The 26,848-nt window shown below is 42.2% G+C and overlaps 1 protein-coding gene and 1 long non-coding RNA gene across 2 annotated transcripts in view; one reads left to right on the plus strand and one right to left on the minus strand.

Moving 5' to 3' along the window:
* The window catches only part of LOC309801757 (uncharacterized protein), a gene marked incomplete at its 3' end in the record, with an annotated part of 49,412 nt that extends 26,768 nt beyond the window's left edge, over positions 1-22,644 (plus strand). Inside the window, exons 2-3 of the mRNA XM_082616680.1 lie at positions 21,236-21,409; positions 22,639-22,644. Of these exons, the coding sequence (XP_082472806.1) occupies positions 21,236-21,409; positions 22,639-22,644 (180 nt within the window). The remainder of the gene's footprint in view (positions 1-21,235; positions 21,410-22,638) is intronic.
* Positions 1-26,848, minus strand: part of LOC309803486 — a 565,063-nt gene that overhangs the window by 170,242 nt on the left and 367,973 nt on the right. Inside the window, exon 7 of the long non-coding RNA XR_014293951.1 lies at positions 23,336-23,539. This is a non-coding gene — a long non-coding RNA (uncharacterized lncRNA). The remainder of the gene's footprint in view (positions 1-23,335; positions 23,540-26,848) is intronic.

Raw genomic sequence — 26,848 nt, forward strand, 5'->3', positions numbered from 1 at the left:
ATATACCCTGAGAAAACCATAATTCAAAAAGAGTCATGTACCACAATGTTCATTGCAGCTCTATTTACAATAGCCAGGACATGGAAGCAACCTAAGTGTCTATTGACAGATGAATGGATAAAGAAGATGTGGCACATATATACAATGGAATATTACTCAGCCATAAAAAGAAAACGAAATTGAGTTATTTGTAGTGAGGTGGATGGACCTAGGGTCTGTCATACAGAGTGAAGTAAATCAGAAAGAGAAAAACAAATACCATATGCTAGCACATATATATGGAATCTTAAAAAAAAAAAAAAGCGTTCTGAAGAACCTAGGGGCAGGACAGGAATAAAGACGCAGATGAACAGAATGGACTTGAGGACACAGGGAGGGGGAAGGGAAGCTGGGACCAAGTGAAAGAGTGGCATGGACTTATAAATACTACCAAATGTAAAATAGATAGCTAGTGGGAAGCAGCTGCATAGCACAGGAAGATCAGTTTGGTTCTTTGTGACCATCTAGAGGGGTGGGATAGGGAGGGTGGGAAGGAGACGCAAGAGGGAGGAGATGTGGGGATATATGTATAGGTATAGCTGATTCACTTTGTTATAAAGCAGAAACTAACACACCATTGTAAAGCAATTATACCTCAATAAAGATGTTAAAAAAAGAGAATGTGATATAAATCCTGCATAGTCAGTAGCATGTACACATTTTATTTCCCTTAATATTGCTTTAATTGAGTATCACTTGGGTAAATAGTTTTATTAGCAAATGTTTATGCTTCATGGATTTAACAAAGTTAGACTTTTCCAGTGGCTGGAAAATACTGAGCAATGTGATTATTTTGATTTTTCTGATGAACCCAATGGAAACCCAGGGTCGCCTGTCAGGGTTCAGTATCCTACGCTAAACCCCGCACGGGGAGCCTGCGTCACTGACATTCCCAGTGATGCTGAACAAATTCCTTCCCCTCTCTGGGCCCCAGCAACTCGATCTGGAAAATGCGGGGGTTGGACTAGATAATCTCTTAGGGTCTTCATAGCTGGAGGTTTTGACGACCGACACCCCCCCCCACCCCCAGGCCAAGGTTCCTAGGAGCATAGAGATTCTCTCCCAGCCTAAGTGCTAGGTCTCTGCCCTGAGTCCCAGTGCAGGAGGAGGGTCAGCCAGCAGCATCGGGAGCTCAGCCCTGCGCCCCTTCAGCATCCTGGTTGCTTTTCTTTGCTCTCTGCCATCATGCGGAGGTTGCCCTGGCCCAGCCTCAGCTCTTCCAGCCCCAAGGGGAGGTTGCCATGAGCAGCTGGACCTCTTCTTGGCAATGCAGAGACCAGATGGGAGCGCCTGTTTCCTGGGTCCCTCTTTCTGCCTGTTTGAGAGGTTTGACTGAGCTTTGACCAAGGGGGCACCGTGCATGGCTGAGGGCTAACATGGCTCCATGGTCAACTAACCTGATAATGAATCCATCCATTGACTTTTTTTTTTTTTTTTTTTTTTTTACATTGTAAAGATGACCTATTCCTTCCTTTTAAAATTGGACACTTTCAACTTATTTCGTACTGCCAGTGATTGCCCGAGGTGCAACATTCTTTGAAGTGTGAGGGTTTTTTTCATGTTCCTGAGGGTGTCTTAGAGCTCAAATATTCTCAGGCCTCAGCAGCTTGGGGATATAAGTGAAGTTCTGGTGACATGAATGACCAAGTCTTGGTGGCCATTAGCCCTGACCTGGATCTGAAACCAGGGAGATCTGAGTTCAGATTCTGTCTCTGCTTGCTCTCCAGCTATTTGAATTTGAGCAAATTGTTAAGCTCTATGAGTACTACGTGAAATACCAGAGTGACTTGCAAAAGCTGCTCAATAAATATTACTTTCCTTCCCTTGGTCACTATCTTGCTCAAGGCCCACAGGGGAACTGGATATCTTCCCAACTGAGACCCCAAAACTTTATAAAACCTTATAGAGGTGAAGGAGGTGTTATTTGAGTTTGATCTGGAAAAAATGCATAGAGTTTGGAAGCATGGAAATGGGGAAAGGATATTCTACAAAGAAAGAATATAGTGAACAAAGGCCCAGAAGCGATAATGTATACTGTGGTAGGGGAAAATGAATCAGTTACATTTGGGCCCTACTGGGTCAGGCAGTTTAGACAGAGCTTTGTTTTTCTTTTTTCTTTTCTTTTTCCCTCTGTTTGCTTCTTTACTTCTTAACTGTCTGTGAGAGGTTAAAGCAATCTGAATTAAGTTAGTTAAATTGACTTTTATTATTGAATTATAATCATTTGTGCAATTATGAAACCAGGTGTTCCTGATTGAGATCAATTATTCCTTCACCTGATCACTATAGAGCTAATAAGGACTTAGAATTGCTGTTCAAGTGTACTTCCAGCCGGGTTGAAGCCTTCTGGAAAGGCATTTATTAAGCCAAAGAGTGGTGGAAAAAAAATCCAGGGGAGATCAAGGACAGAGATAAAAATCCTTTAGGAAAAGGCCTAGAAAGGCTGATTTGATCATTAAGTAGCCTTGATGGGTGGCTGGCTGTTGACAAGGAATCTTTGAGGTGTTCCTACAGGAACTCTGATGGGCGGGGGGGCAGGCGGTGAGGCAGAGTGGGGGTGGGGTAGGCAGGGGGTGAGGCAGGAAATGAGGACACAGACACTGTGTAAACTGCAGGTTAGAGACCCATTTATGTTGTGTTCCTCTGCACAGGTGGAGTTGCCCTCTGTCCCTCCTGAGGCTTCAGTCCTGACTCCAGCAAAGATAAGAAGACACCACAGCATCCCCTTCCACTGTGTAAGAAGTGTGTGGAGTGGACATACAGTCTCTGCTCCAGGAGGTTTTGGATTCCAAGAATTCTGGGTTCCTTCACATCTGGTCCCTACGAGACCTCTGTGAGGAGGTCAGAGCAGTAGTTATTAGTTTCATATAACAAGTGGGGACCCTGAAGCTCGGTCAACAGATTTGCCTACACTCACAGAATGAGTGACTAAGATGGGGCTGGGACCAAGCCCTTCAGATGCCAAGACCACCAAATAAGGACCACAACCTTATTGCAACATGTCCCACTCCGTAGGCAAGTAGAGTGAATTGGTCATCTCTACAGTGGTTTGCAAGCCAAGATACATGTTAAAATCACCTGGGGAGATTAAAAAATACCTGTTGCTTGGGCTGTTCTCTAGATTCAGTTAAGTAAGAGTTCCTGGAGTTGGGCAGGGGTCCCATTGTGTTTTAAAAGCCCCTGAGGTAATTCTAATGTGAGCCTGGGCTGTGAACCACTGATCTAATGGGTGGCTAGTTAGCTAAGTGTAGCCTGGACGGCCTTGGGGAATTCAGCAGTTGTATAAGGCCCTATGGGTTGCAGATGACAGACACCTAATTCAGCTAAATAGGTTTGGTTATTTGCAGGGGGATTTACTAGAAGGCTCATTTAATCAAGAGGCACATAGGGAATAAAGTGGGATCTCAAAGACAAATGGTATGTGGGAGTTGAAAACTGCCTAATCTCACCTCACCCATCTCCACGCCCCCTTTCCCTCATGCCAAGTTCTGTGTTCCCACTTCATTCTCTCCCTTCTCAGGCTGTTTCTTCCCCAGTACAAGGGACCTGGTCACTGCCGACTCTAGACATCTCCACTGTTGGAGAAGATCTGTGACTTCTTTCTCCCCCATCCTTGGGCAGGTGCCCACTCCAGGCCAATCGCTTTGGTCACATGGCTGTGTCACTAAGATGCTGGCATCCCCCATTCAAACCACATGGCTGGGTGGGGGAAGGGGTTATTTTCCAGAAGAAGGAGGGGGTACTATTCTAGAAAGGTCTACAAGAGAGTTTCCCTAGCCATCATCTGTGACCTTCATATAGGATTCCTACAGCTGGATTGCTCACTCGAAAGCAAATCCTTCAGTAGTTGACCTGAACGTAATGCCCTGGTCTGGAACCTCGCACCACCAAGGAGCAAAAATCAACAGCTTTGAAAGCAGGACAACCCTGGACCCAATCATTTCATGAATGCTGAGCAGCAGGACCTGCAAGGCAGAGGAGCTAGATGCTGAGGCAGTGCGGACACCATTTCTGCCCCCCACCCCACGCCAAGTCTGCCAAAGACTCACAGCCTTGGATTTGGACAGGACTCTGTATTAGTCAAAGATCTTTGGGTTGCAAGTGACAGAAGCCCAACTCAAACTGGTATACACACATAAGAAAAGGAATCGCTAGTCTCACATGATGGTAAAATTCAAGGTATTTGCTTTCAGGGGTGACTGGATTCAGAGCCCAGACACTGTCCTGAAGACTCAGTCTTACCCTCTCCCTCTCTCAGCTCTGTGCTCCTTTGTGGGCTTCCCCTCAGGCAGGTTCTCCCCTCACAGAGGTAAAATGGTCATCAGCCTCTCAGCTATCCCTAAGGAAAGACCAGCATCTTTTCCTCCAATAGCATTATAACAAAAACTCCAGGGCTGAGTGTCACTGGAATAGTGTGGGTCCTGACCTGAACCTAGACCTGTGGTCAGAGGATAAAATTGCACGAACTGAGAGTAGAAGAGGGGAAAGCTTTGCGGGGGTGTGGAATGGGTGCCAGGACAACAGATCTCCTTTAAAGACCCCGAAGCTCATTTAGTCCAACATGCCGCCACCCAACTGCCCAAACACAGTATTCTGTGAAGCCCTCCCTGACAAACAGCCTGACTGTGGTTAACACTCTCTCTTTGTCCATCTCTCATTTTGTACACAGGAAATAAACAAAAATCACTCCTGGAGTGAAACTGCTGAGAGACTGGGTATGAATCTGTTATCTTGGTACCCTAGCACAGGGCTGCAACAGGGCTTATCAGAGTTCTGTTGAATCACAGGACTCCCAAGAGCCATCAAGCTGAGTAGGTGGAATTCTGAAGCTGGGCCCATATCCCTAGTGTGGAGCTCCAGATCTGCTCCTGATTCACTGTGTCCCTCAGAAAAATCCCTTCTCAAATTCGGGCTTTGTCCACCCAATCTTGCCCACCTATCTGTCAGGATTACTCTGAGGTGTGCCTTAAAACACGTGGGAGCAAGTTGTAATTGTCAACTAGTATCATTATGTTATTTGCCCATAGAATAACCAAGGTCCACTTTCAGAAGATAGAGCATTATGAAAGAAGTTTAAAGGTGAAAAACTCATGCAATGATGGGACCGCCGTACAGCATTAAAAAACAGTCTAGAGAAAAATGACTATTATGAAATATGTGCTTTGAAGAAAACAATGCAGTGGGGAATGTGGGGGAGCAGAACTAGAAGCCAGAAGTTCATGGAGCGAAACCAGAGAGCATGGCCGTGCTGGAGAGGAATCGTGAGTACAGGTGGCTGCTGAGGTTCTAGCTGGAAAAACCTTTACGTGTGGTCTTTCCAGGCCTGGCCATGAAGGGATGCTGCTTTGGAAGGCCTTTCTCAGGCCTTCTGCTCCATTTCCAGTCTTCAAAATGAGGGCCAAGGAGTCGGGTGAGCTTTGCAGGCAGATTACAACCAGACCCAGTTCTGTCTGTTGACACCATGGCTGCTCTCTTCCTCGACACCAAAGGCCGTCTGGCTTTCTTCACTCTGTCATCTTGGGCTGTAAGTAACCCACTTAAATCACCATTGGACAGGGAGAGGCTCACAGCCTGCTTTGCAGCTCTCCTTCCATCCAAGCCATTAGTATGTTTAATAGCTCTGGCCCCATGCTGATTTCTGACATGCAGTAATTAATTCCTTTCCACTCAGAGATATAGCCATTCACAGGTCTTGATTCAAAAATGTCTCTGCTCTGTTCCATTTGAAAAACACTTAAAATGTTGAGTAGGAAAACCGTTTGGCCTTTTGTGAAAAGCCACTGATCTCTATCCCATCCTTAAATGAAAATAAATTCCAGATGTGTTAATGATCTAAATGTAACATATGAAGCCATAAAAATACTCTAAGGTGAACATTTATATAATCTTAGAGTGGGAGAGTTCTTTCTAAGCAGGCAACCATAGGCAGAAACCATAAAGATGGAGGTTCATAAGTTTGTTCACATCAAAAATTTAAACCTGGGGGCTTCCCTGGTGGCGCAGTGGTTAAGAGTCTGCTTGCCAATGCAGGGGACATGGGTTCGAGCCCTGGTCCGGGAGGATCCCACAAGCCGCGGAGCAACTAAGCCTGTGCGCCACAACTACTGAGCCTGCGCTCCAGAGCCCATGAACCACAACTCCTGAAGGCCGGCGCCTAGAGCCCATGCTCTGCAACAAGAGAAGCCACTGCAATGAGAAGCCCGCACACCACAATGAAGAGTAGCCCCCGCTCTCCACAGCTAGAGAAAGCCTGCACACAGCAGCAAAGACCCAACACAGCCAAAAATAAATAAGTAAAATAAATAATAATAAAAAATTAACAAACAAACAAAACAAACAAGGAATAAAAAAACAATCAAGTACAAATTTAAAAAAATTTAAACCTCCCGGGCCTCCCTGGTGGCGCAGTGGTTGAGAGTCCGCCTGCCGATGCAGGGGATACGGGTTCGTGCCCCGGTCTGGGAGGATCCCATATGCCGCGGAGCGGCTGGGCCCGTGAGCCATGGCCGCTGGGCCTGCGCATCCGGAGCCTGTGCTCCGCAACGGGGGAGGCCACAACAGTGAGAGGCCCGCATACCGCAAAAAAAAAAAAAAAAAAAAAAAAAAAAAAAAAAAATTTAAACCTCTGTATGGCCTAAATTATAAAATGAAATTGAATTAGAATAAAAGAAAATGACAAGTTGGGGGAAACTATTTGCAATATACTGTGGCTGCTACCTATAATAATGATGACGCTAACATTCATTTCTATGTGCCAGTGTGTTAATATATACACAATACTAACAGTTTAATTCACAAAGAAAAAAACTAAATGGTAAAGAAACATAAGGGAAAATACTATACTATGCCATCTTATATGAGGGACTTAAGTATCTGCAGATTTTGGTATCCGTGGGGGTCCTGGAACCAATTGCCCATGGATAACAAGGGACGGCTGTATTCCATCTTATTTGTAATCAAATTAAAACAGCAATAAAAGGCTGCTTGTAAAATTAATCAAGACAATAAAACAATAATACCTAAATGTTAGTTAGGGTGCAGGAAAATGCTCACCTTCACACATTGCTGTTGAAGGTCTAAATTAGTATAAACTTTCTGCAGGGGAAATTTGTCAAAATCAGAAGCATGAATCCATTTCCACATCAAGGATTCTATCTTGGAGAAATAATTAAGGATACGTACAAGATATAACTATAAGATGCTATTTTAATAGTGAAGATTGGAATTAATTCAGATGCCCAACGATTGAAGGTTTGCTAAATAAGTTATCATACATCCATACTATGCAAACATTAAAAAATTATGTTGTAGGTATGTATTTACAAATATGGAAAGAGGTTCACTATCTCTTGTTAGTAAATAAAAATAGGTTATAAAAACATATGCTCAGCATACAAAATCTCATTTTTTCCAAAAAAATCATGGAAAAAAAGTCTGGATAAAATATACCAAATATTAACAGTGGTAAAGTTATCTCTGGATAGTAAAATTAGAGGAGCTTTCAATTTGCTTTTTGTTTACAGATAATCTCTAATTTTTCTATAATGAATACATATTATTATAAAATAGGAATCACAAAAATGCTCATCTTATCTTTCATGATTAGTGTGGGGATTAAATGATATAGAAAGTGGTTTAGGTGCCCCTCAAATGGTAACTGTGATTTCCAAAGAGAGAGCCTCAAGAAGGAGATGATCAGAGAAGTTGGGGAGGATGAACCAAAGGAAAAACAAACTTGAATAAGCTCATGGCATGCAGAGAAATTAGGGTGAAGGAGTCATAAAATGTGAGAGTGGACAGAAAATATGGCCACAGACCTACCTTTGGAGAGTTTGATAGAGCAGAACAAGGAGAGAGGATAAACAGAACCAAGAAGGGAAGAGGGTCAAGAGAAGGACCCTAGTGTTTTCTCCTTTTTTGAAAATTTATTTATTTATTTATTTTTGGCTGCATTGGGTCTTCATTGCTGTGCGCAGGCTTTCTTTAGTTGCAGCGAGCAGGGGCTACTCTACGTTGCGGTGCGCGGGCTTCTCATTGCGGTGGCTTCTCTTGTTGTGAAGCGCGGGCTCTAGGTGTGCAGGCTTCAGTAGTTGTGGCACGTGGGCTCAGTAGTTATGGCTCGTGGGCTCAGTAGTTGTGGCTCATGGGCTCTAGAGCACAGGCTCAGTAGCTGTGGTACAAGGGCCTTGTTGCTCTGCGGCACGTGGGATCTCTCCGGACCAGGGATCGAACCTGTGTCCCTTGCATTGGCAGGAGGATTCTTAACCACTGTGCCACCACGGAAGTCCCTCCTTTTATTTTTGAAGATTATGAAGTTCTGAGAATGTTTGAAAGTGGGGAGGGCTTGTGAAGCTTCATGCAGAAACGTGCAAATAATCAGTCTGGATCATAGTTCATAAACTTCTCCTGGGTCCATGGCCCCTGATGTGTCCCCTAGATAGGCTCCCTCTGTTTCATCTGGAGGTTCTACTGATGATCCCTACCTCTCTGCAAGTATTACACAGTTGTGGTGTTACTTACCCCAAGGCAGTGGGTGATCTAGCAACCTTGGGGAGGATTCTCAATCCCACACAAGGAAAAGTCAAGTTAGAAGGACTTCCAAGGGCCCTGGCCAATTGGAGGATGTCCCATCTTAGAAAAATATCTTATAGTATCTGCACCAGAAAGAGACTTGAAGATGACCTGGCTAATGCTTAGTCAATACTACTCTCCCCATTTCAGTGGAGAGATAGCCAGTTGTCTAGCCTGTTCAGCCACTTTCAGTGACAGGTAGCTTACTGCCCCAAGCCAGTCCTCCACAAATGCATGAGCTCCAGAAATCATGATAAAAACTTATGTCTAGAATTTCTAAGGTCCTTTTTCAAATCTGTTATGAACTTTTTATAGTTCATATTTTCTATTCACTGCAGACACTTCCAAGTTTGTTTTTCAAATTTTTTATGATCCCTTTCACACATAGCTATTATGAATATAAATTATTGTTTTATAGACTACATCTAATAAGTCCACCATGTAAAGTCTCTGTAGTTCTGTTTCTATTGTCTGTTGTTTCTGCTGGTTCTCTCTTGTGGAGGTCAATTTCCTTTTGTGACTTCTTATCTTGGACAATTTACTGAAAATTGTATTAGAAAAGCTATTGTCAGGAATAGTTTGAGGCCTAGAATGAAAGTACATTTCTCCTGAGAGGATTCATGTTTGCTTCTAACAAGAATCTTATTAAAGTATATATACTGAATAAGCAGTTAGTCTGAGGTGAGACTCGGGAATCCATATTTTTAATAAGCTCCCTGGTGCCACTGATGTCCTGGATCCATGGACCACACTTTGAGAAGCAAGGGACTGGAACAGGACCCAAAGGTTTAGAACCAGGGTGTAATTCTTGGGACTGTGTCCCTTCTGCTCCCAGCTTATTGTGGGAAGGGTCTCCTAGGAGACGCCTCACTGTGTGTGGCCTGTGCTTTGCTTTCTGTCCCTCTCACCTCTTGAGACTGCCAGAACAAAGCTTTAATTTTGAGGGAGTAGTGTGTTCAGATCAAAAGCAGTTACAGTACTTGCTTATCTTACTAGGTTTTCATTTTCCGTTTATTTTTAATCCAGTAATTCTTTATTTTCTTGTCATCTCTTTGATGCTTTTAAGAAGATTTTTTTTTAATGTACATTTTTAGTTGCTTTCAGTGGGAGGATTGGTCTAAATAACCTACTCCACTGTTCCTAGAAACAAGAAGGTCTATTACGCCAAGCACTTCACATCTTCACACTCATGAACTCCTTAATTCTCTTGAAATAGTAATATCCAAAGAACCTCCTAGCATTATCTCCTTTGTCAACATAAGTCTTTGTAGGCATCTATGATTATTTGTTTAGAATAAATTTGTAAAGTTCTCCCCTGTCCCTCCCTTGTCCTTCTTTTAAGGCTCCATGCAGACAGAGCTCCTTCATTCAGCAGGCCTTTCCTTGCTGCTCTGGCTTGCCTGGCTGCTCGTCTTTGGACAGTCTTCTTGCCAGCATGCCCCAACATTTCAGAATGGGGCTGCTAAAAGGAAACATTAAGATCCACTTCTCATTCCCCAGATGAGGAGATTGAAGCCCCAAGAAGGGAAACAACTTGCCCAGGATCTCACAAAGAATTATTGCTGCTCTTAAGACTAGAACCCAAATCCTCCTCAACCAGCCTGGCAGTGTTTCCACAATCATATGCGAGTCCTTCGTTACATTGAGCCAAGCTTGCCTCTCAACAACTTCCATGTAGTAATTAATCAAGAAATGGCAAGATGTGTGTCTTCTAAATCTGGGAAAAACACCAAAAGAACTCAGTACATTTTTATGTAATTTTTATCTGCCTAGGTCTGAGGATAAAGGTCTCCATCCCCGAACAGCTGAAGAGGAAGGAAGCAGTCAACAGACACTCTTGGAGAAATAACAGTTCACAGGGTTTTATTTTAACTGTCCCCTTTTATTTAATTTCTATCTGTGAGACCTCTGAAATCTGAAGAGCCCTGAAAAAACCATAGAATACACCCACTGTCCTCCTGGAAGGACTCCAGTAAAAACAGCTTCTAATTAAATAAACGAGCTCTGCCATGTTTGCTTCAGATAACAGAATAACGCTTCCATGACAAGCATGTTTGACTGCAGTCAGTTTATTACTTGTTAAATAATCATTGAGCCTTGCTGTTCCTATCCATCTTACAACCTTTCACTAACTGAACACAGAAGAATTGTAAAACAAATAAACAAACAAACAAACTAATCATAATAAGAAAAAAATGGCAATGCTTAGGGAAACTGGAATGTCTGTAATGAAATCCATTAAGAAAGGAAGCAAAATGACTAATTCAGGAACTGGATAGTAACTCATTCAATCTAATTTCTTAAACTCCTGAACTCCTGGCCCCCAAACACTTCCCGGACCATATGTCCTCCTGAGCACCACCCCATGCAGACACACACACACACACACGCACACACATCCCTATGCCCCTGCTGCCATCGTTTTCTCAATGGTCTTAGACATGGCACAAACTTCCATGCCTCTGTGCCTTAGAGCACATTAGGCTCCAGGCTGCAACACTGATTGCTGTTTCCCCACCTATCAAAATCCTTTCCAGCCTTCAGGGTCTAACACCAGCTTCCCTGAAGATTTCTCAGGGATGATGCTCCCACCCTACTTGTGGGGGATCCCTTTTCGGAGAGGCCATGGAGATCCAGCCTCTCTGGAAGGGGCTCTGGCTCCTGAAGTGTGACCAGAGTCACATGGACCCTCCCCCCATACTTATAATTTTTTTTTTTTAGCATAAGTACGTCCCATGGAATAGTTGGGGTATCCTTAGGATACTAAAAAGATTCTTCATTATTTATCTGAGATTCAGATTTAGCTGGGTGCCCTGTGTTTTACCTGGCAACCCTACTCAGGTGGCATGCCTGTGGCAGTGGTTCCTATTGGAGGACATTTGCGGGTCTCATTGGTCTGGGCATAGCCCAGGCTATATGCAGCTTGCTGACTGATGGCTCACCTCCTCCTTGATCTCTGCCATTTAGTAAAACAAATGAGTATAAATTGTACATAAAATTGAGTCTCCTCGAACATGTGTGTGACTTTCAAACTACTGTAGAAATTTTTAAAAATAAAAGTAATGGTAATAATAATAATTATATCTATACTGCCAGGCACACTTTCAAGTGTTTTACAGATGCATGTTCACCTTCATAACAACCTTAGGAGGTAGGCAACATGATTGTCTCTGTTATACAGTTGGTCCTCCATGGCTGTGGGCTCTGCATCCACAGATATGGAGGACTGACTGCTACACCATTTTATATAAGGGACTTGAGCATCGGTGCATTTTGGTATCCTGGAACCAAGTCCCCCATGGATACTGAGAAAAGACTGTACAAATGAAGAAGCTGAGGCACTGAACACTTAAATAATTTGCCCAGTGGGCAGGTAGGTGGCTTGTAGTCGGTAAGTGGCAGAGCTGGGATTGAATTCCCACAGTCTGGCTTCAGAGCCTGCCTTCTCAACCAGTCTCTTCTACTGCATCTTTGATAGCCAGCACTAACACACTACTCACAGCCCCTCACGGCTGATTGTAACTGTACCAGTGTGCTGTGACCTTACATCTGTGAGCAGCGGCCTACAGAATCAATTCCAAATGCATTTTCTGGGAGTCATGACTTTTTGTAAGCTGATGCAGCTTACTTTTACACACCCAACTCCGGATATTCCCCTTCCCCACGTATGCTCCAGTGAACCTCCCTGTGGGAGGAGAGGCCCTTCCGTCTAGTGCTAGCATTTCACATGGTCTCTGGAAGGAATGAATAGAAACTCAGAAATCTTGCCTTTTACTGCTACTGCTTTGGCACACACTCTGCGACACACAGCAGTACATTATTTCTCTCAACCCATTCTTTCTTCTCCAAAAGGAAAATTCCTACTCATTCTTCAAGATTTAACTCAAATGTCACCTCCTCTGTGAAGGTTCCCCTGATTTTCCCTGGTTGTGTTAGTCCTCTCTCCTCCTGTGCTCCTTTGGTACTTGGGTCAGGCTTAACCCCTGGTCTCTGGATTCCCAAATCAGATCTCCTTCTGATGACTCGACTCTATCTCAATGAAATGTTTCTCTGGAACAGAGCTTCTCCACCTTGACTGAGGCTCTGAATCAGCCAGGGAGCTTGGTAATATACAAATACTGGGTTTCCACTCCCCAGATTTCTGATTTGGCATGTTGGTTGTAGGATCCAGACACCAATATTAAAAAAGAAATCCACGGATAGTTCTGAGCCACAGTGATGAGCCATGGTTCAGAGCCAGGATTCTGAGTAGAAGTGACACGCTACATAAGCGTGCTGAAGTTGAGCTCCATTCTTGATACCTAGTGAATACACTCCTCTCTTTTGGCCGTGCCCTTAAGGGTGGTTATGACTGAGAGCCTGAAAGAGCTTTGGGGAGAGCCCTTAAGGTCACTTCCAATCCAACTTTCTATTATTCTGATGACATTTTTGACATGAGATTCAATTTCATGCACCCAAAGGAGCACCCCCTACTACAGCGATATCAGGAAAAGGGAAAGGTGCCTATTTTAGAAGTTGTTTAGAGGAGAAAGACTTTAGAATTCTCTAGTATAAACCCAGGTGGGGAAATTAAGACTCAGAAAAGTGAAGGAAGCTGCCCAAGTTTCCGGTTTTCCTGCCCCTATCCCTGTGCCCTCACATACCTTGTCCACCTCACCCGATGCCAAGTCCCTAGGGTGGCATTCACCTTCATTTGAAAGTGAAAAGAAAAAGGGCTTGACCCACGCACACAGTTTATATCCAAGCAAAGAAATTACACTCTGGTTATCCAGTAAAACATAATTTTAAATGACACCCAGCCTCATAAGACACACACACACACACACACACACACACACACACACACACGCACACACACCAAGAAACATCACACAATTCAACAAAACCCTCTACCGTAGTATTATTCAAACCAGTGTAAAGTAGCTGCATTTAAAAAAAATTAAAATTGAATTCTGAGGCATATCCAAGAGATAAAAGTCAAAAAAAGCCAATATATCATGATTGAGTATGCATGACCACAACCCGTAATCTCTGCCATTCTCTGCAGTGTAAACAAACCTGCTGATTGTTGATGGTATTGCTGAAAACATCACTAATCAAACCTTAAATACCAAATACATTTAAGCAAATAACACTCCAGTTACAGTCATTCTAGCTAATCGTGAAGGAAATCCAAATTGGAGACCAGTTTGAAAATGGCCAGAGCTATCCTGTAGCTGTGCATTAATTGACCAACATCCTAGAGGCAGTGCTTTCTCTTAAGTACAGGAGGCCTGAAACACAAAAGGAAATAAGGAAGAAGTCCAGGAGGCAAGCGCTAATGCAATTTCAAACTGGAATTACATCAGCAGCTTTAAACAGATGGCAGAATGGGAATAAATGTGTTAGCTCCTTTCTCTTACTTGGGCTTTCATTGTTTATATCATTAAAAATAAGGCGAGTTTAAAATAACATATATCGTCATGTAGCGACTCACAAAGACACGCAAAACTAGTTTGAAGGAAAGACTGAATTTGGTCATACTCCTGGTTGTTTTGAAAATAACTGGGTGAATTCAATTAAGTAACCCACTAGCTATTTACAAAAGAGGTTAAAACCTTTAAAGGCATACTGATTATGATCGAGCTGGTCACCAAAAACTCCGGATAATCTAGAGAGCAGTTTAAGAACATTTCTCCTGTGTGTGAGAAGGTGTTGGTGGGTTATGGAATCTTATACTCCCCAAGTTCAATAGACTTAATTGATTATCTAGTCCAAGGATAGCAAAGAAATGCATGAGTGTCAGCATTTTCTGTTCCCAGACCTCAACAGACAGCACGAACCTATTCTGGAATCATTCCTGCTACCAGAGGTTTAGTCTTAGAATTCTTCTCCAGACGGCCCATGCTGCTTGCTCACGACAGACTGGGTATATGGGAGCCTTTTCCCCTTCCCTGATCTCATCCAACTCATTCATTTTTCAGATGAAGAGACGGAGGCCCAAGGAGAATAAAGTGTCCAGTAATACCGATCATAATGTTTTGCTCTATAAATGTTTACTAAATGCTCGATAAATATTTATTTACTGTGTGCCTGGCACTGTGCTAAGCACCTTGCGTGAGTCATCCCATTTGACCTCACAACCATCTTATAGAGGCAATTTTTGTTCCTGTTTTAAAAATAAGGAATCAGAGTCAGGTCAAATACTGCTCTCCTTGTCGGGATGTTGGAGTAGGCGCACATGAAATCCCTTTCTCGTCTTTGAATTCATAGGAAAGCTAATACAATACTTGAAATGCTTAAAATACACTGGAAATAAAGGGAATACCTTTGTGGGTCAGGAGGAAAGAGAAAACCTATTTATCTATTTAGTAATATTTAGGAATTGAAGTGGGGCCATGGGAAGAGGGACTGGACATGAGCTCCCCACCAAATAACTGGGAGCTCTACGGTATGTCAGGGCTTGCATTCTAAGCTACATCCATCCACCTCTATCAAAAAGTTTCCTATGAAGTTAGGACAGTGCCACAGAGGGGAGTGAATTTGTGCTGCACTGAGACCTACCAGCACCATTTTGCGAGGTGTGGACACATAACCCGCCTCAGGGGACCTGGGTTCACATCCCCATTCTTGTGAATGTAGCTTTCATTCTCTAGGGATAAAAAAAAAAGTTTCCTTGTCTTCAAAACAGAATGCTAATGCTTCTACTGTGTACTCACAGCTTCTTAAAAAAAAGTTAGGTAGGCAGCCTCCAAGATGGTCCCCGATGATCCTCAGTGATGAGTATTCATGCCATGTAATAGTTCCCTTGCACACTGAACAGGGCTGACTTGGTAACCATAGAGCATCAGAATAATTATGGTGTATGTCTTCTAAGGCTTGATCATAGAAGGTATGATCAAGCCTCAGAAGACATTTTGAGGCCTGTCTTTTCCTTGTTCTCTCTTGTATCACTCCCTCCGGGGGAAGCCAGTGCCATGCTGTGAGACACTCAAGCAATGTTATGGAGAGGTCCATCGTGGCAAGGAACTAAGTTCTCATGCCGACAGCCAGCACCAATTTGCCATCCAAGTGAGTAAGTCATCTTGAAAGCAGATCTTCCAGAGCAAGTCATGCCTTACGATGACAGTAGCTCTAGCCAATATCTTAACAGCAACCCCATGAGAAACAACAAACTAGAACCACCCAGCTAAGCTTCTTCTGAGTTCCTGACCCAAAGACACTGTGAGATAATAAATGTTTGTTTTTTTGTTTTTTTTTTTTTTTTGCTGTACGCGGGCCTCTCACTGCTGTGGCCTCTCCCGTTGCGGAGCACAGGCTCCGGACACACAGGCTCCGCGGCCATGGCTCGCGGGCCCAGCCGCTCCGCGGCATGTGGGATCTTCCGGGATCGGGGCACGAACCCGTGTCCCCTGCATCGGCAGGCGGACTCTCAACCACTGCGCCACCAGGGAAGCCCCAATGTTTGTTGTTTTAAGCCACTAACTTTTGGGACTAATTTGTTAAGAAGCATTAGAGAACTAATATCGATTAAATAAGATAATAACTGTAAAGTGCTATCTCTTTATATATCTTAGGGAAAATTTTGATATCAACTGAAAATCTGATTTTCAGGTCACTGCATTTCTACTTTATTTTGTACAAGTCACTTGACTTTTCCCCTTGGTTTCTCCTGCAAGTGGGGAGTAGTGAAATTAATCCAGCACTGTAAGTCATTACTAACAGAAGATGTGAAATCTCAAGTCCCAGAAATGAAATGCAAAGGGCTGAAGCCAGCACTATCTCCCCTACCCGTGGTATATGGAAATTAGGATTTGAGATGGTGTGCTCCAAGATGACACCCCTGAGACCTCATTGCCTGTATTAGCATCCAGACTGGTCAGCTTCTTGTTAACATTTCACCCTAAGCCTGCTGAATCACCTTGATGACTTTTGCATACACTAATTGAAGGCTTTACTTTAGGAGAGAAAATAATAGATACACATTTTTTCACCTGCTTCAGGTATTACCAAAAAAACTTTATCACATTATGTCAATATTTCACATAATTAGTCATATCAAACAAGCTAATATACATCTTATTTCTTGTTGGTTTTTATCATTCCTTTCCTTCAAAATCAGACATGGATATATTAATTCTTTGTTAGAGCTAACATTTTTATAAAATTAATTGCTTTCATAGTCATTTGGGAAAAATTATTTTGAATTATCATTCTTTTTTAAGGGTTAAGAGCTTTTCAAACCCCTTCATCCTTGGGTCAGAATGAGATTTTTAAAAAATCACATTGGGACCCCAAATATTAGCTGGTTATTTAAATCATGATATTTCTCCAAATTTGTATGTGTGTGTTTATCCAAATATCTCAGTGTGAATTGTATGGATGGATTTGTTGGGCCTTTTTTAAAAAAAGAATTATCCTGTGGCATGAAAACATTTTCTAGGTGATATATTACTTGGGAACTTGTCCTAAAGCTAAGAAACCAGTAGTGTTACAGTTAAAAAATATTTTTGTATTTTTAGTGTGTCTAAAATAGCAAATCCTAATTATTCTTAGCTATTGCCTTAATTATATACAATTAAAGTTTTTCTTCAGTTTATTTCTCACATACATATTAATATCAGAGCCTGCCCCCCAAACATTTTCACCCAGGCCCAAATGGGCAGCAGAGAACATCAGCTCAAAGCTTCCTAAAGTTCCAGGGCATTAGGCTCTAGTCTGATTCTGTCCCTGGGTAGTTGTGGGAGCTTATCCAATTACTCGAATGCTTAAGGACTCAGTGTCCTCGTCTATAAAATACAGTGCCTGGTGGATGGTCTCTAGAGTCCTTCGGTTCATCCTTCCAGGCCTAACTTTCTAGGCTTCTAGTGAAGCACTGCAGACTCCTCTGGTGATAGCGACGAAAGTACTCTGCTTCCCGATATGAAACAGATAGACTTACATCACCTCTGACCTGTTGAAGCCCCCAAAAGGCACATTTCACCTCCTTGGTCTTCAAACAGGTGGAGAGTTACCATTCCCATTTTACTACGGAGAGTAGGAACAAGGTATGTAAGGTCTCTAACCATGAGAGATTTGAGGCCTGCCTGGGTAACTTTCTCTGAATGGGTCAATATTTAAAAATTAATTTTGTTTTCTGATTAAGCAGTAATAGTAAAAAAGCACAAATGACAAAAAAAGAATAACTAACATCTATGGTGTGCTTGCTCTGTGATGATACTGTTCTAAAACCTTATCTATGTTAAGTCATGTCAGTCTTACAGTAAGCTTCTGAACTAGGCACTATTATTCTCTTCATGTTAGAAATGAGAAAACTGAGGCATGGAGAGGTTAACAACTGGCCTGAAGGCATATAGCCCACTGGTGGCAGAGCTGGGATACAAAACTGGGTACCTTGTATCCTCAATCCCTCGCTGTACATATGAAAAGATATAAATCTTACAAATGATCAGTAAAATGAAAATAAATGACATACTATTTTTTAATCCATCAAAGTAGCAAAAAGTTTAAAAAATTTTAAATTAGATAATATCCAAGGTAGAGAAGCATATGGGGTATTTTCATATACTTCTGGTAAGAGTATAAATTGGTACTGCAATATAAGTGCTTTAAAAAAAAATCTTCCTGGAGTACCACCCACATATATGTGCAAGGTTACACAATATGATACTGTTCTAAAACAGCAAAAAATTAAAGTCACCTGGGTGGTAGGGGAAGCAAAAAAAGTTGCATCAGAATTTCTAGGTATGGGGCCTGGGCACTGGTTTGATTAAAGCCCCTTACATGATTCCAGTGCAGAACCACTGGACTAATATGCTTCAGTCTCTATTTGATGGAATAGTGTTTTTTTTTAAATGAGGTAGATTTATATGTAACTGACAAGGAAAGAAAATTGCAGAATATGTATTATATGATGCCATCCATGTAGAAACAAAACAATACTTTGTATTTCTATGTGCATACATACATACGTTTAAATATATTGAAAAAAATCCAGAAAGAGGCATGCCAAAGTGATGTGATTACCTCGGGGAATTTAGGGATGGTGGTCAAAAAGGATTTTAGCTTTAATAGCAATGATTTTAATATCTTACAAGTAGATTAAAAAAATAAATTTTAAAGTATTTATAGATGTTAAAAAAAATGAGTACATTAAACCATACAAAAATAGAAAAGAAAAAACCAAAATCATAATCCAACCAGCTAGAAAAAGCCATTAAAATATTCTTGGTCTATTCCTTCCTGCCTTTCATCTATACTTGCATATATATTTATTTTAATCTTTTTCTTCCCTTTTTACACAAAATAGGAATTATTACATGATGCCTTTTCCCTTAAAAGTTTGCAAAGATTTTCTCCATGGAAGCTCCTGAAGCTCATGCACCAATCCCTGACGGTCCTGCCCTTCCATGAGTCTGGCTGGGGATGGGGTCTAGGGTGTGGACCAGGGGTGGGGGTGGCAGCTATCATATCACATGGGCCACCACTTATGGGGGTTTGCAGGGTTCCCCCAACCCTGCCACAGGGCCTGGCATTCCTGATAAAGGATTTAAAGTTTTGGTGAATGGAAACTCCCTTTTGGCATATGAGTTTGTTACTTGACTTTCAGACACACTTTCAATCTGTTTGAAAGTAGGGGGTCATCTATAATTGACTTCATCCCAAGAAATGGAACCAAACTATGGAAAAGGAGAGGAATCAGGTCACATGGTTCAAAAGGGAGGCATCTGACAATTCTAACCCTTGAATGGATTCGACTGTGTCTTCCAGTCTGCATGCCTACATTATGACCCAATTGGTGGTGTTGCAAAGTATCTGTTCTCATGGTGTATTCAACTCTACAGGTTTATGAAGCACTGGCACTGGGTTGGGCACTGGATGGAAACAACACATTAAGTATTTGGTTGCTGGTCTGTGGGCTCTTGCGGTGCAGAAAGGAAGACACGTATAAATGTAGAACCTCAATTCAAGGCAGGCTATGATGCACTGTAACTAGCAGAGCCCTAATCAATCTGTCAAATATGGGTGTAATAATGGGGACAATAGGATGAAATTCTGCTATCCCTAAATCCATATTCATGGGGGGAGGGGAAGTAGTTTTCCTACATCTCTTGCAATGGTTCATTCTTGAACCCATAAACTTGAAGTCACAACCCTACTATGGCTAGAATGCCATTCCTGTGTTGGCATCCCCATTTTGGCTGCCTAGAGAAGTATAGCTGCATTTTAACTCTGATTCAGGGGCAGCTAACATTAAATACACACAGTCTGTTAATACCTGGGAGGTAGTGTGAGCTTGAATCTTTCTGGCTGCACTTCCTTATCCGTAAAATGAGGATCTTTCTTTTTTTACATCTCTCTCGTTTACCTCTTCCCACACACACTTGAGAATCAAATGAGTTAATGGATGTGAAGGCAGGCTCCATATTTTAAACAGCTATAGAAACGTAAGGCCATTATATAGATTTTTATCAGACTGCAGGTTTATCGAATGTTTATATTTCATCCTTGGAGACCCTTGTTTTTATTTGAAATGCAGTATTCATCTCATCATTTTTTTGTGAGACTAATCTTTTTATCCAATGTCTTCAGTCTGTTTCCTAGAAAGCTGTCTAGGTGACAATGTTGATATTCAAAAGCTAATCTGAAAACACTTTCCATCTAGGAAGTGTCAAAAATCACAAATGTGTGTCTTTTTAAAAAAACTGACTTTATCAACTGTTTTACAACCCGGGCGAAAATATTATGTGTTTTAGGTGTATGTCTGCTCTGAATATTTCTGGCATTCTTCATGGGCTTGAATGTGGTTCCTGATTTATTCCTTTTAAATAACCTGGTGATCCCAGGGGGAATATCACAATCTATAAGTATCACTATTTACAATGAGATGGATTTTCCTACCTGGCTAATTGCAGTATTAATTTTCATTTACAAGTTGGTAATTCCTAGCATCAATCCTTTCCCTGTTGGTGGGGTAGGGCCACTGTTTTCAGAGAAAGCCCCAGGAACATCTTTTCTACTCTAATCTCCAGTTGTGCTACACAAAACAGAAGACAAGAGGGACAAAGGATAAGGTAATTCCCTTGATGGTGGACTAAAGCAGGCAGACATTTCTCAGGTTTCTTAACACGCTTTCCACACAGAACGACACGGCTCTGGGTTTCATCAGCATCTCAGAATCATTTTCCTCATTCTCCCTGCCTCATCCTAACCAAACTCATTCCCACACCACGTATGAAAGTATTATCATCATTATTGCAAGATTTATATTCCCATTCCACCACCCCCCTTGCATACTGCATCCCATCGCCAGGTATGAGAAGAAAATCATGAAGTAAAAGCATTTCCCCACATGCTCTGTTTCTCTGCTTTGAACCCTTCAGTCCCAGCTGCCGGCAGGAGCACCTCAAGGGCTTTCAGAAATTCAATCAGTTCGCAGATAGGAGCGTAAGATATTAAGTTTCACACTGTTTTCCTCTATGATTTGGATTTTCCACATTTTGAGTAAAGTCTAGTAAATTTGCTTCTAATGGGACAAAGGAGGAGCAAGAAATATGGAGGTGCTTCTAGGGCTAGAGCTCGGGAATTTAGGAATCCCCACAAAAAAGGCTGACCCCTTCTCTTCTTCTTTTATTATTGGTTTCAGGATAATGGAGATGAGCAGATCATCAAGATCTGGAAAGCAGCAGAGACAAGAAGTCAAAGGAGGGTATCTGAAGCTGAGCTGGACCAGCAAAGACGCAGACCCAGTGGCCATGCTGGGGTGAGTGAGCAGCCTTGGCTAAAGGGCATGAAGCACAGCCAGTCCTTGGAACTTTGGGTTTCTCACAACGTTTCATCTCTGTATCATAGTTTTACAACAGAGAAGCATCTAGTCTTTTTTTTTCTCTTCTTGATTGGAAACCTGCAGCTTTTAAGAAATAGGAATTGTAGATGTAAATAGAACTAAAAAGTGACCTGTCACAAAGCTGGAACAGGAGGACTGAGGGCCGAGGGATATTTCTGAGAACAGAAAGAAACTAATGAAGGGCTTGGTGTATCTGGATGTGTTGAGAGGAATTTTACAGTTTGGTCTGAGAGCTCAGGGAAAAATTAATAATAGGTACACAGAAAACTAAGCAAGTGAAAAAAAAAAGAGGGCTTTATTCACTCTAAGAAAACAATGTACAAGAAAGAAAATGAAACTTTAGTATACTACATAGTTCTGCTGTATGTAATATTTATAGGATCATGATGTCGTAAACACTGTATGTGAGGAAGAGAGGTAAGTTGAATCTTCCTTAGTAGGAATTTAATAAATGGTGGCTAAAATGTAAAAATCAGGAAATAGAACTATACACGTGTTATTTACAAACGTGGAGGAAAGAGTGGCATGGACATATATACACTACCAAATGTAAAGTAGATAGCTAGTAGGAAGCAGCCGCATAGCACAGGGAGATCAGCTCGGTGCTTTGTGACCACCTAGAGGGATGGGATAGGGAGCATGGGAGGGAGACGCAAGAGGGAGGAGATATGGGGATATATGTATACATATAGCTGATTCACTTTGTTATAAAGCAGAAACTAACACACCATTGTAAAGCAATTATACTCCAATAAAGATGTTAAAAAAAATAATGCCTCGGAGACCTTCAAGATGGCAGAGGAGTAAGACGTGGAGATCACCTTCCTCCCCACAAATACATAAAAAAAAAAATCACTATAATAATTCAAGGTGCTTGCTACTTGAGAGCAGCCCTTTGGAGTGGAGCAGGGGACTGCAATTTCTCATGGCAAAGCCAACTGTTCAATTTTAAAGGGTGTAGACTTTTTAAAGGATGTTTATGCATTTTAAAGGGAGACACTAGGACTGTCCATAAATATACAGTGAGCTCTTCAACTTAGATGTGGTCAAACAATGTGCTTTTGTCAATGAAATGCGACCGGAAGTGAAGTTTCAGGAATGAGTTCACGATCCAGCGCATTCCCTTCCCTATCTCAGCCTTTGGTATCTTATTAGGACACCAGTTGGAGTTCTTAATAAACTCTGGTAATATGCTCCTTTAGTTATGACTATCAAATCTTGATATCTTTTAATAATCCATTTATTAGTTTACTAAGTTTCCCTTGGTTATAAATAAAATACTTACTACTATTCCAGGAACACTTCTAAGAGCTTTCCATGCATCAAAAAATGAGCATCATGGTATTTCCCATTATTGATTTATAAGAAGAAAGTAATTGTATTTTTGGTTCAGTTTATACCAAGTCAGAAGGACACAAACATTGCTTTAAGGTTATTTTGTATATCTCTGTCCTAATCCATATGTGCCGATTTTGAAGTTTAACTCCTAAAAGCCAGTCTTATTTCCTTTTTTTCAAGTTTTGGAAACTATTCTTTGTCATTTCCAGGTCCTGAACAACGTACAAAAACATTTTGAAAACTGTAAAGTGTTGCACATATGTAGGGGTTTTAGAATGGAGCCTGGAACTAAACCTCCCAACTCCATTTACAAGTAAGGAAACTGAGGCCCAAACAGGAGATGGGATGTTTTCAAGGTCATTGAATAGGCAAAAGAATCAGGAGGAGACCCAGGCTCTCAGCACTCTGCAGGGCTCTCCTTCCAAACTGCTGAAATCATTCCAGGCCTTTCCTGGCCCATTTCCCACATATTATCAGAAGAGCACACTTCTCCTTTTCCTGATCAGACCTTAACAAATTACCCCAAAATGTAGAGGTTAAAGCAATAAACATTGAACTCACAGTTTCTGTGGGTCAGGAATCCAGGAGTGGCTTAGCTGGGTATTTCTGGCTCAGGGTTTCTCAAGACTGCAGATAAGATGCTGGCCAGGGCTTCAGTCACCTGAAGGCTGACTGGATTGGAGAATCTGCATCCATGCTCATTCATGTGGTTTGGGGGCTGGAAGTCACCTGGGCCTCTCCATAGGGCTGCTCATGACAAGGCCACTGACCAGAGAGGGAGAGAGAAAGAGGAAGAGACCTGAATGCCAAACTGAAGAGCCTGAACTTTATTTCATATAAAATGAGGAGTTATTGATAACCAATGAGAATTGCTGAGACTTTTCCAAAGCCTTTTTGGGACTCATCATTGATGTCCAATTGCTGTTTAATTATCTGGGCTGAAACCATTCTATGCTGTCTAAAATCCTGTAACTAATAGCTGAAAGAAACTCAAGAAAACAAAACTCAGTAGCAAGAATCCTATGAACACCCTGTTGTGGCACATAAACACCACAAAAAGGGAGGCAGGGAAACTCATACCCAGTATCTCATTAGAACAATATTCCAGGAAGAGAAGAAAGGTTTATTTTTGGACTTTCCCTTTTACAAAATTTACAATCACAGGTCCTATGACTTTAGGTTTAGAAAGGAACTTTGAAATGATCTAGATTGATGTAAGCTGATGACACCCAGACCTACATCTCCAGCTTCAACCACACCTCTGCTCTTTACACCTGTTTATCAAGCCGTCTGCTGGACCTGGCAGTTGGTTGAACTATGGATACTCTTATTTCAACCTGTCAGGAATTGGATTAATCATTTTCCCACCCCCTTTTGCTTTGGGTGTTTTATTTAATTAAACCATCATCTGCTCAGTCACTCAGGCAGGAGCCAGTAGGCCATCCTCTCTTGAATGTGAGAAGCCATATTCAACTGGGTACCACCTACTGATTCTACATCTAATATACCTCTAGCTTCCTCCCCACTCTCAATGCTCTCGAACTGACTGCTTCTCCCCCCCAACCCCCCATCAAAGCTTCCCCTCTCCCCAACCTCCAGTTCTTTTTTTTTTTTTTTTTTTTTTTTCTTTTTGCGGTATGCAGGCCTCTCACTGTTGTGGCCTCTCCCGTTGCGGAGCACAGGCTCCGGATGCGCAGGCCCAGCAGCCATGGCTCACGGGCCCAGCCGCTCCGCGGCATATGGGATCCTCCCAGACCGGGGCACGAACCCGTATCCCCTGCATCGGCAGGCGGACTCTCAACCACTGCGCCACCAGGGAGGCCCGACCAAACCTCCAGTTCTTTAGGAATGTGTTACCTTGCCCAGAATATTCTCTCTGCCTGTCTGGAAAGCTTTTACAGTTTTCTCAAGACCCTGTTCATATGTCACCTCCTCTCTATGGAATTAGCCTATTCTTCCTCTGGATTCCCTGCACATTATCACTGACTTCTAACATGTTCGCCTCTTACACAAAATAAAGAGCTCTTTTTATTTTATACTTAGGGAAACTCTGGCCCCCAAAGTCTAAGTGACTTACTCAAGTTCAAGTTCATTCAGTTTATCAGTAGCAGAGCCAGGTCTAGAAGATATTCTAAAAATAGGGCTCATGCCCAAGGACTCCCTGTGATAAAATGTACACTGCTTCCTTGGCTATGGAGAAGTATCTGCTGGGCTGAATGCACGGTTATCTTTGAGGTTAAAGCTGTACCCCAAAGACCTGTCCTGCATTGGGGGTGGAGAGTCTGCCTGCTAATACTCCAGTCAGTGGGCCGGGGAGGGTCTGCATAGAGGGGCTTGGTGGAGATGTTTCGACTTTGCTCACAGGATGGCCTATGGAGAGGAAGTGCCATTCTGATTTGTGGGTCACCCATTTCTACTCCACAGAGGCCTTGTCAAGTAGGAGGCTGTCAACTTTCATCTCCATCTCTCTTACCCCTGGGGCCAAAAGTCAAATTCAGTTTCTGCTCACTGTTTTGATTTTTAGTGGCTCCTCTGGCACCCCCAGCTCCAGGACCTTTAGCAAGTGGCTTCTTTTGGAAGTTTAAGGTGGAAATCTCTGAGCTGGGCCTATGCTTCTTCTGACAGGTGTGTAATCGATGGGAAGTCTCTCACTGGAGGCTATCCTTTCCTGAGTCTTGCTAAAAGGCACTTTCAGCAATGGGAAGTGCTCTTAGAGACCTTTTACAATGGATTGAGCTGGGCTAAAATCGTCACCTTTTTCCTCCTGGGTGGCATTCACTATCACCAACCTTACTGGCAATTGGAGAAGAAAGTGAGGATGCAGACAGAAAAGAAATCACTCTCTTAATACATACAGGACAGAATGTTCTTAGGGACAGGCAGAAAGCAGTGACTCGGAAGAAACTTATGAAGGGTGGGTGGATGCTGCACCTTTGGGCTTTGGTTCTGCCCCTCCGAGTATCTTCTCTCTCTTGGGGTTCTCTGCTTTTGATTCCTGTGGCCCTTCCCTACCAGCCCCACAGGGAGCACAAGCCCTTTCCCCGTTTCTCTTGAACATACTAAAATAGGCTAATACTTTCCAAAGGGGCTTCATTGACACACTAAAGAAAACAAACACGGAAAACATCAACAGCATTGAAAACCATCCAGCTTACTCAGGATCACATCTTGATCCTAGAAGCAAGTATAAAAGAACTTCATCAAGCTTCCTCCAACACCCTATCCAGTTCTACCCTTACTCTTGTTTCTCCCCCTACAAGTTTCCTGCCCTTCTCAACCATAAGGCCTCTAGGTACCATTTTGTTTTCTGGAACCTGGAAGATGGTGTGGAGGACACTTTTGTTCAAATCAAATGATAGCAGGAAGGAGACCAGTCAGGAGATAATGGAAAGCTAAATTAAGGCAGTGGAGGTGAAGCTAGGCAATAGGGTAGAAATGTAAGAAATATTTAGGAATCAGAATAAGTAGAATTTGGGGACCTGTTAGGTATAGGGTGGAAGGGGTTGAATCTTCTTTTTCTTGTCTTATAAGATATCTGTTAAATTTAAGCTGGAATTCCCTATACCTTTTGAATGTTAGAAATGGTATTGCTAAAAAAAAGAATTGGAAAGAGGGGAAGCACAGAAAGCACAAGGGGTAGAACAGAACTTTTGTTATTAATGAAGATATATGTAATGGCATGTACCTTCTTTAAAGTGTGATTTATTAAGGTGTAATTTACATACAATAAAGTTTCCACATATTAAGTGTACAGTTGAGTTTTGACAAATGCATACACCCATATAACTACCACCTCAGTCAATATATAGAACATTTCCACCACCTCCCCTTGTGTCCTGTCCAGTCAATAGCTCCACCTCCATCCCTAGGCAACCACTGATCAGCTTTCTGTGACTAGAAATTAATTGTGCACGTTCTAGAATTTCATATAAATGAAAACACATATAATCTTTTGTGTCCAGTCTTCTTTCATTCAGCATTGTTTTTGAGATTCATCCCCATGTATCATTTTATTTTATTGCTAAGTAATATTCCACCTTTGAGATATACCACAATTTGTTCATCCATTCACCT

Source organism: Mesoplodon mirus, assembly GCF_964341445.2.
Source record: "Mesoplodon mirus genome assembly, chromosome: 1".
Taxonomy (NCBI): Eukaryota; Metazoa; Chordata; class Mammalia; order Artiodactyla; family Ziphiidae; genus Mesoplodon; species Mesoplodon mirus.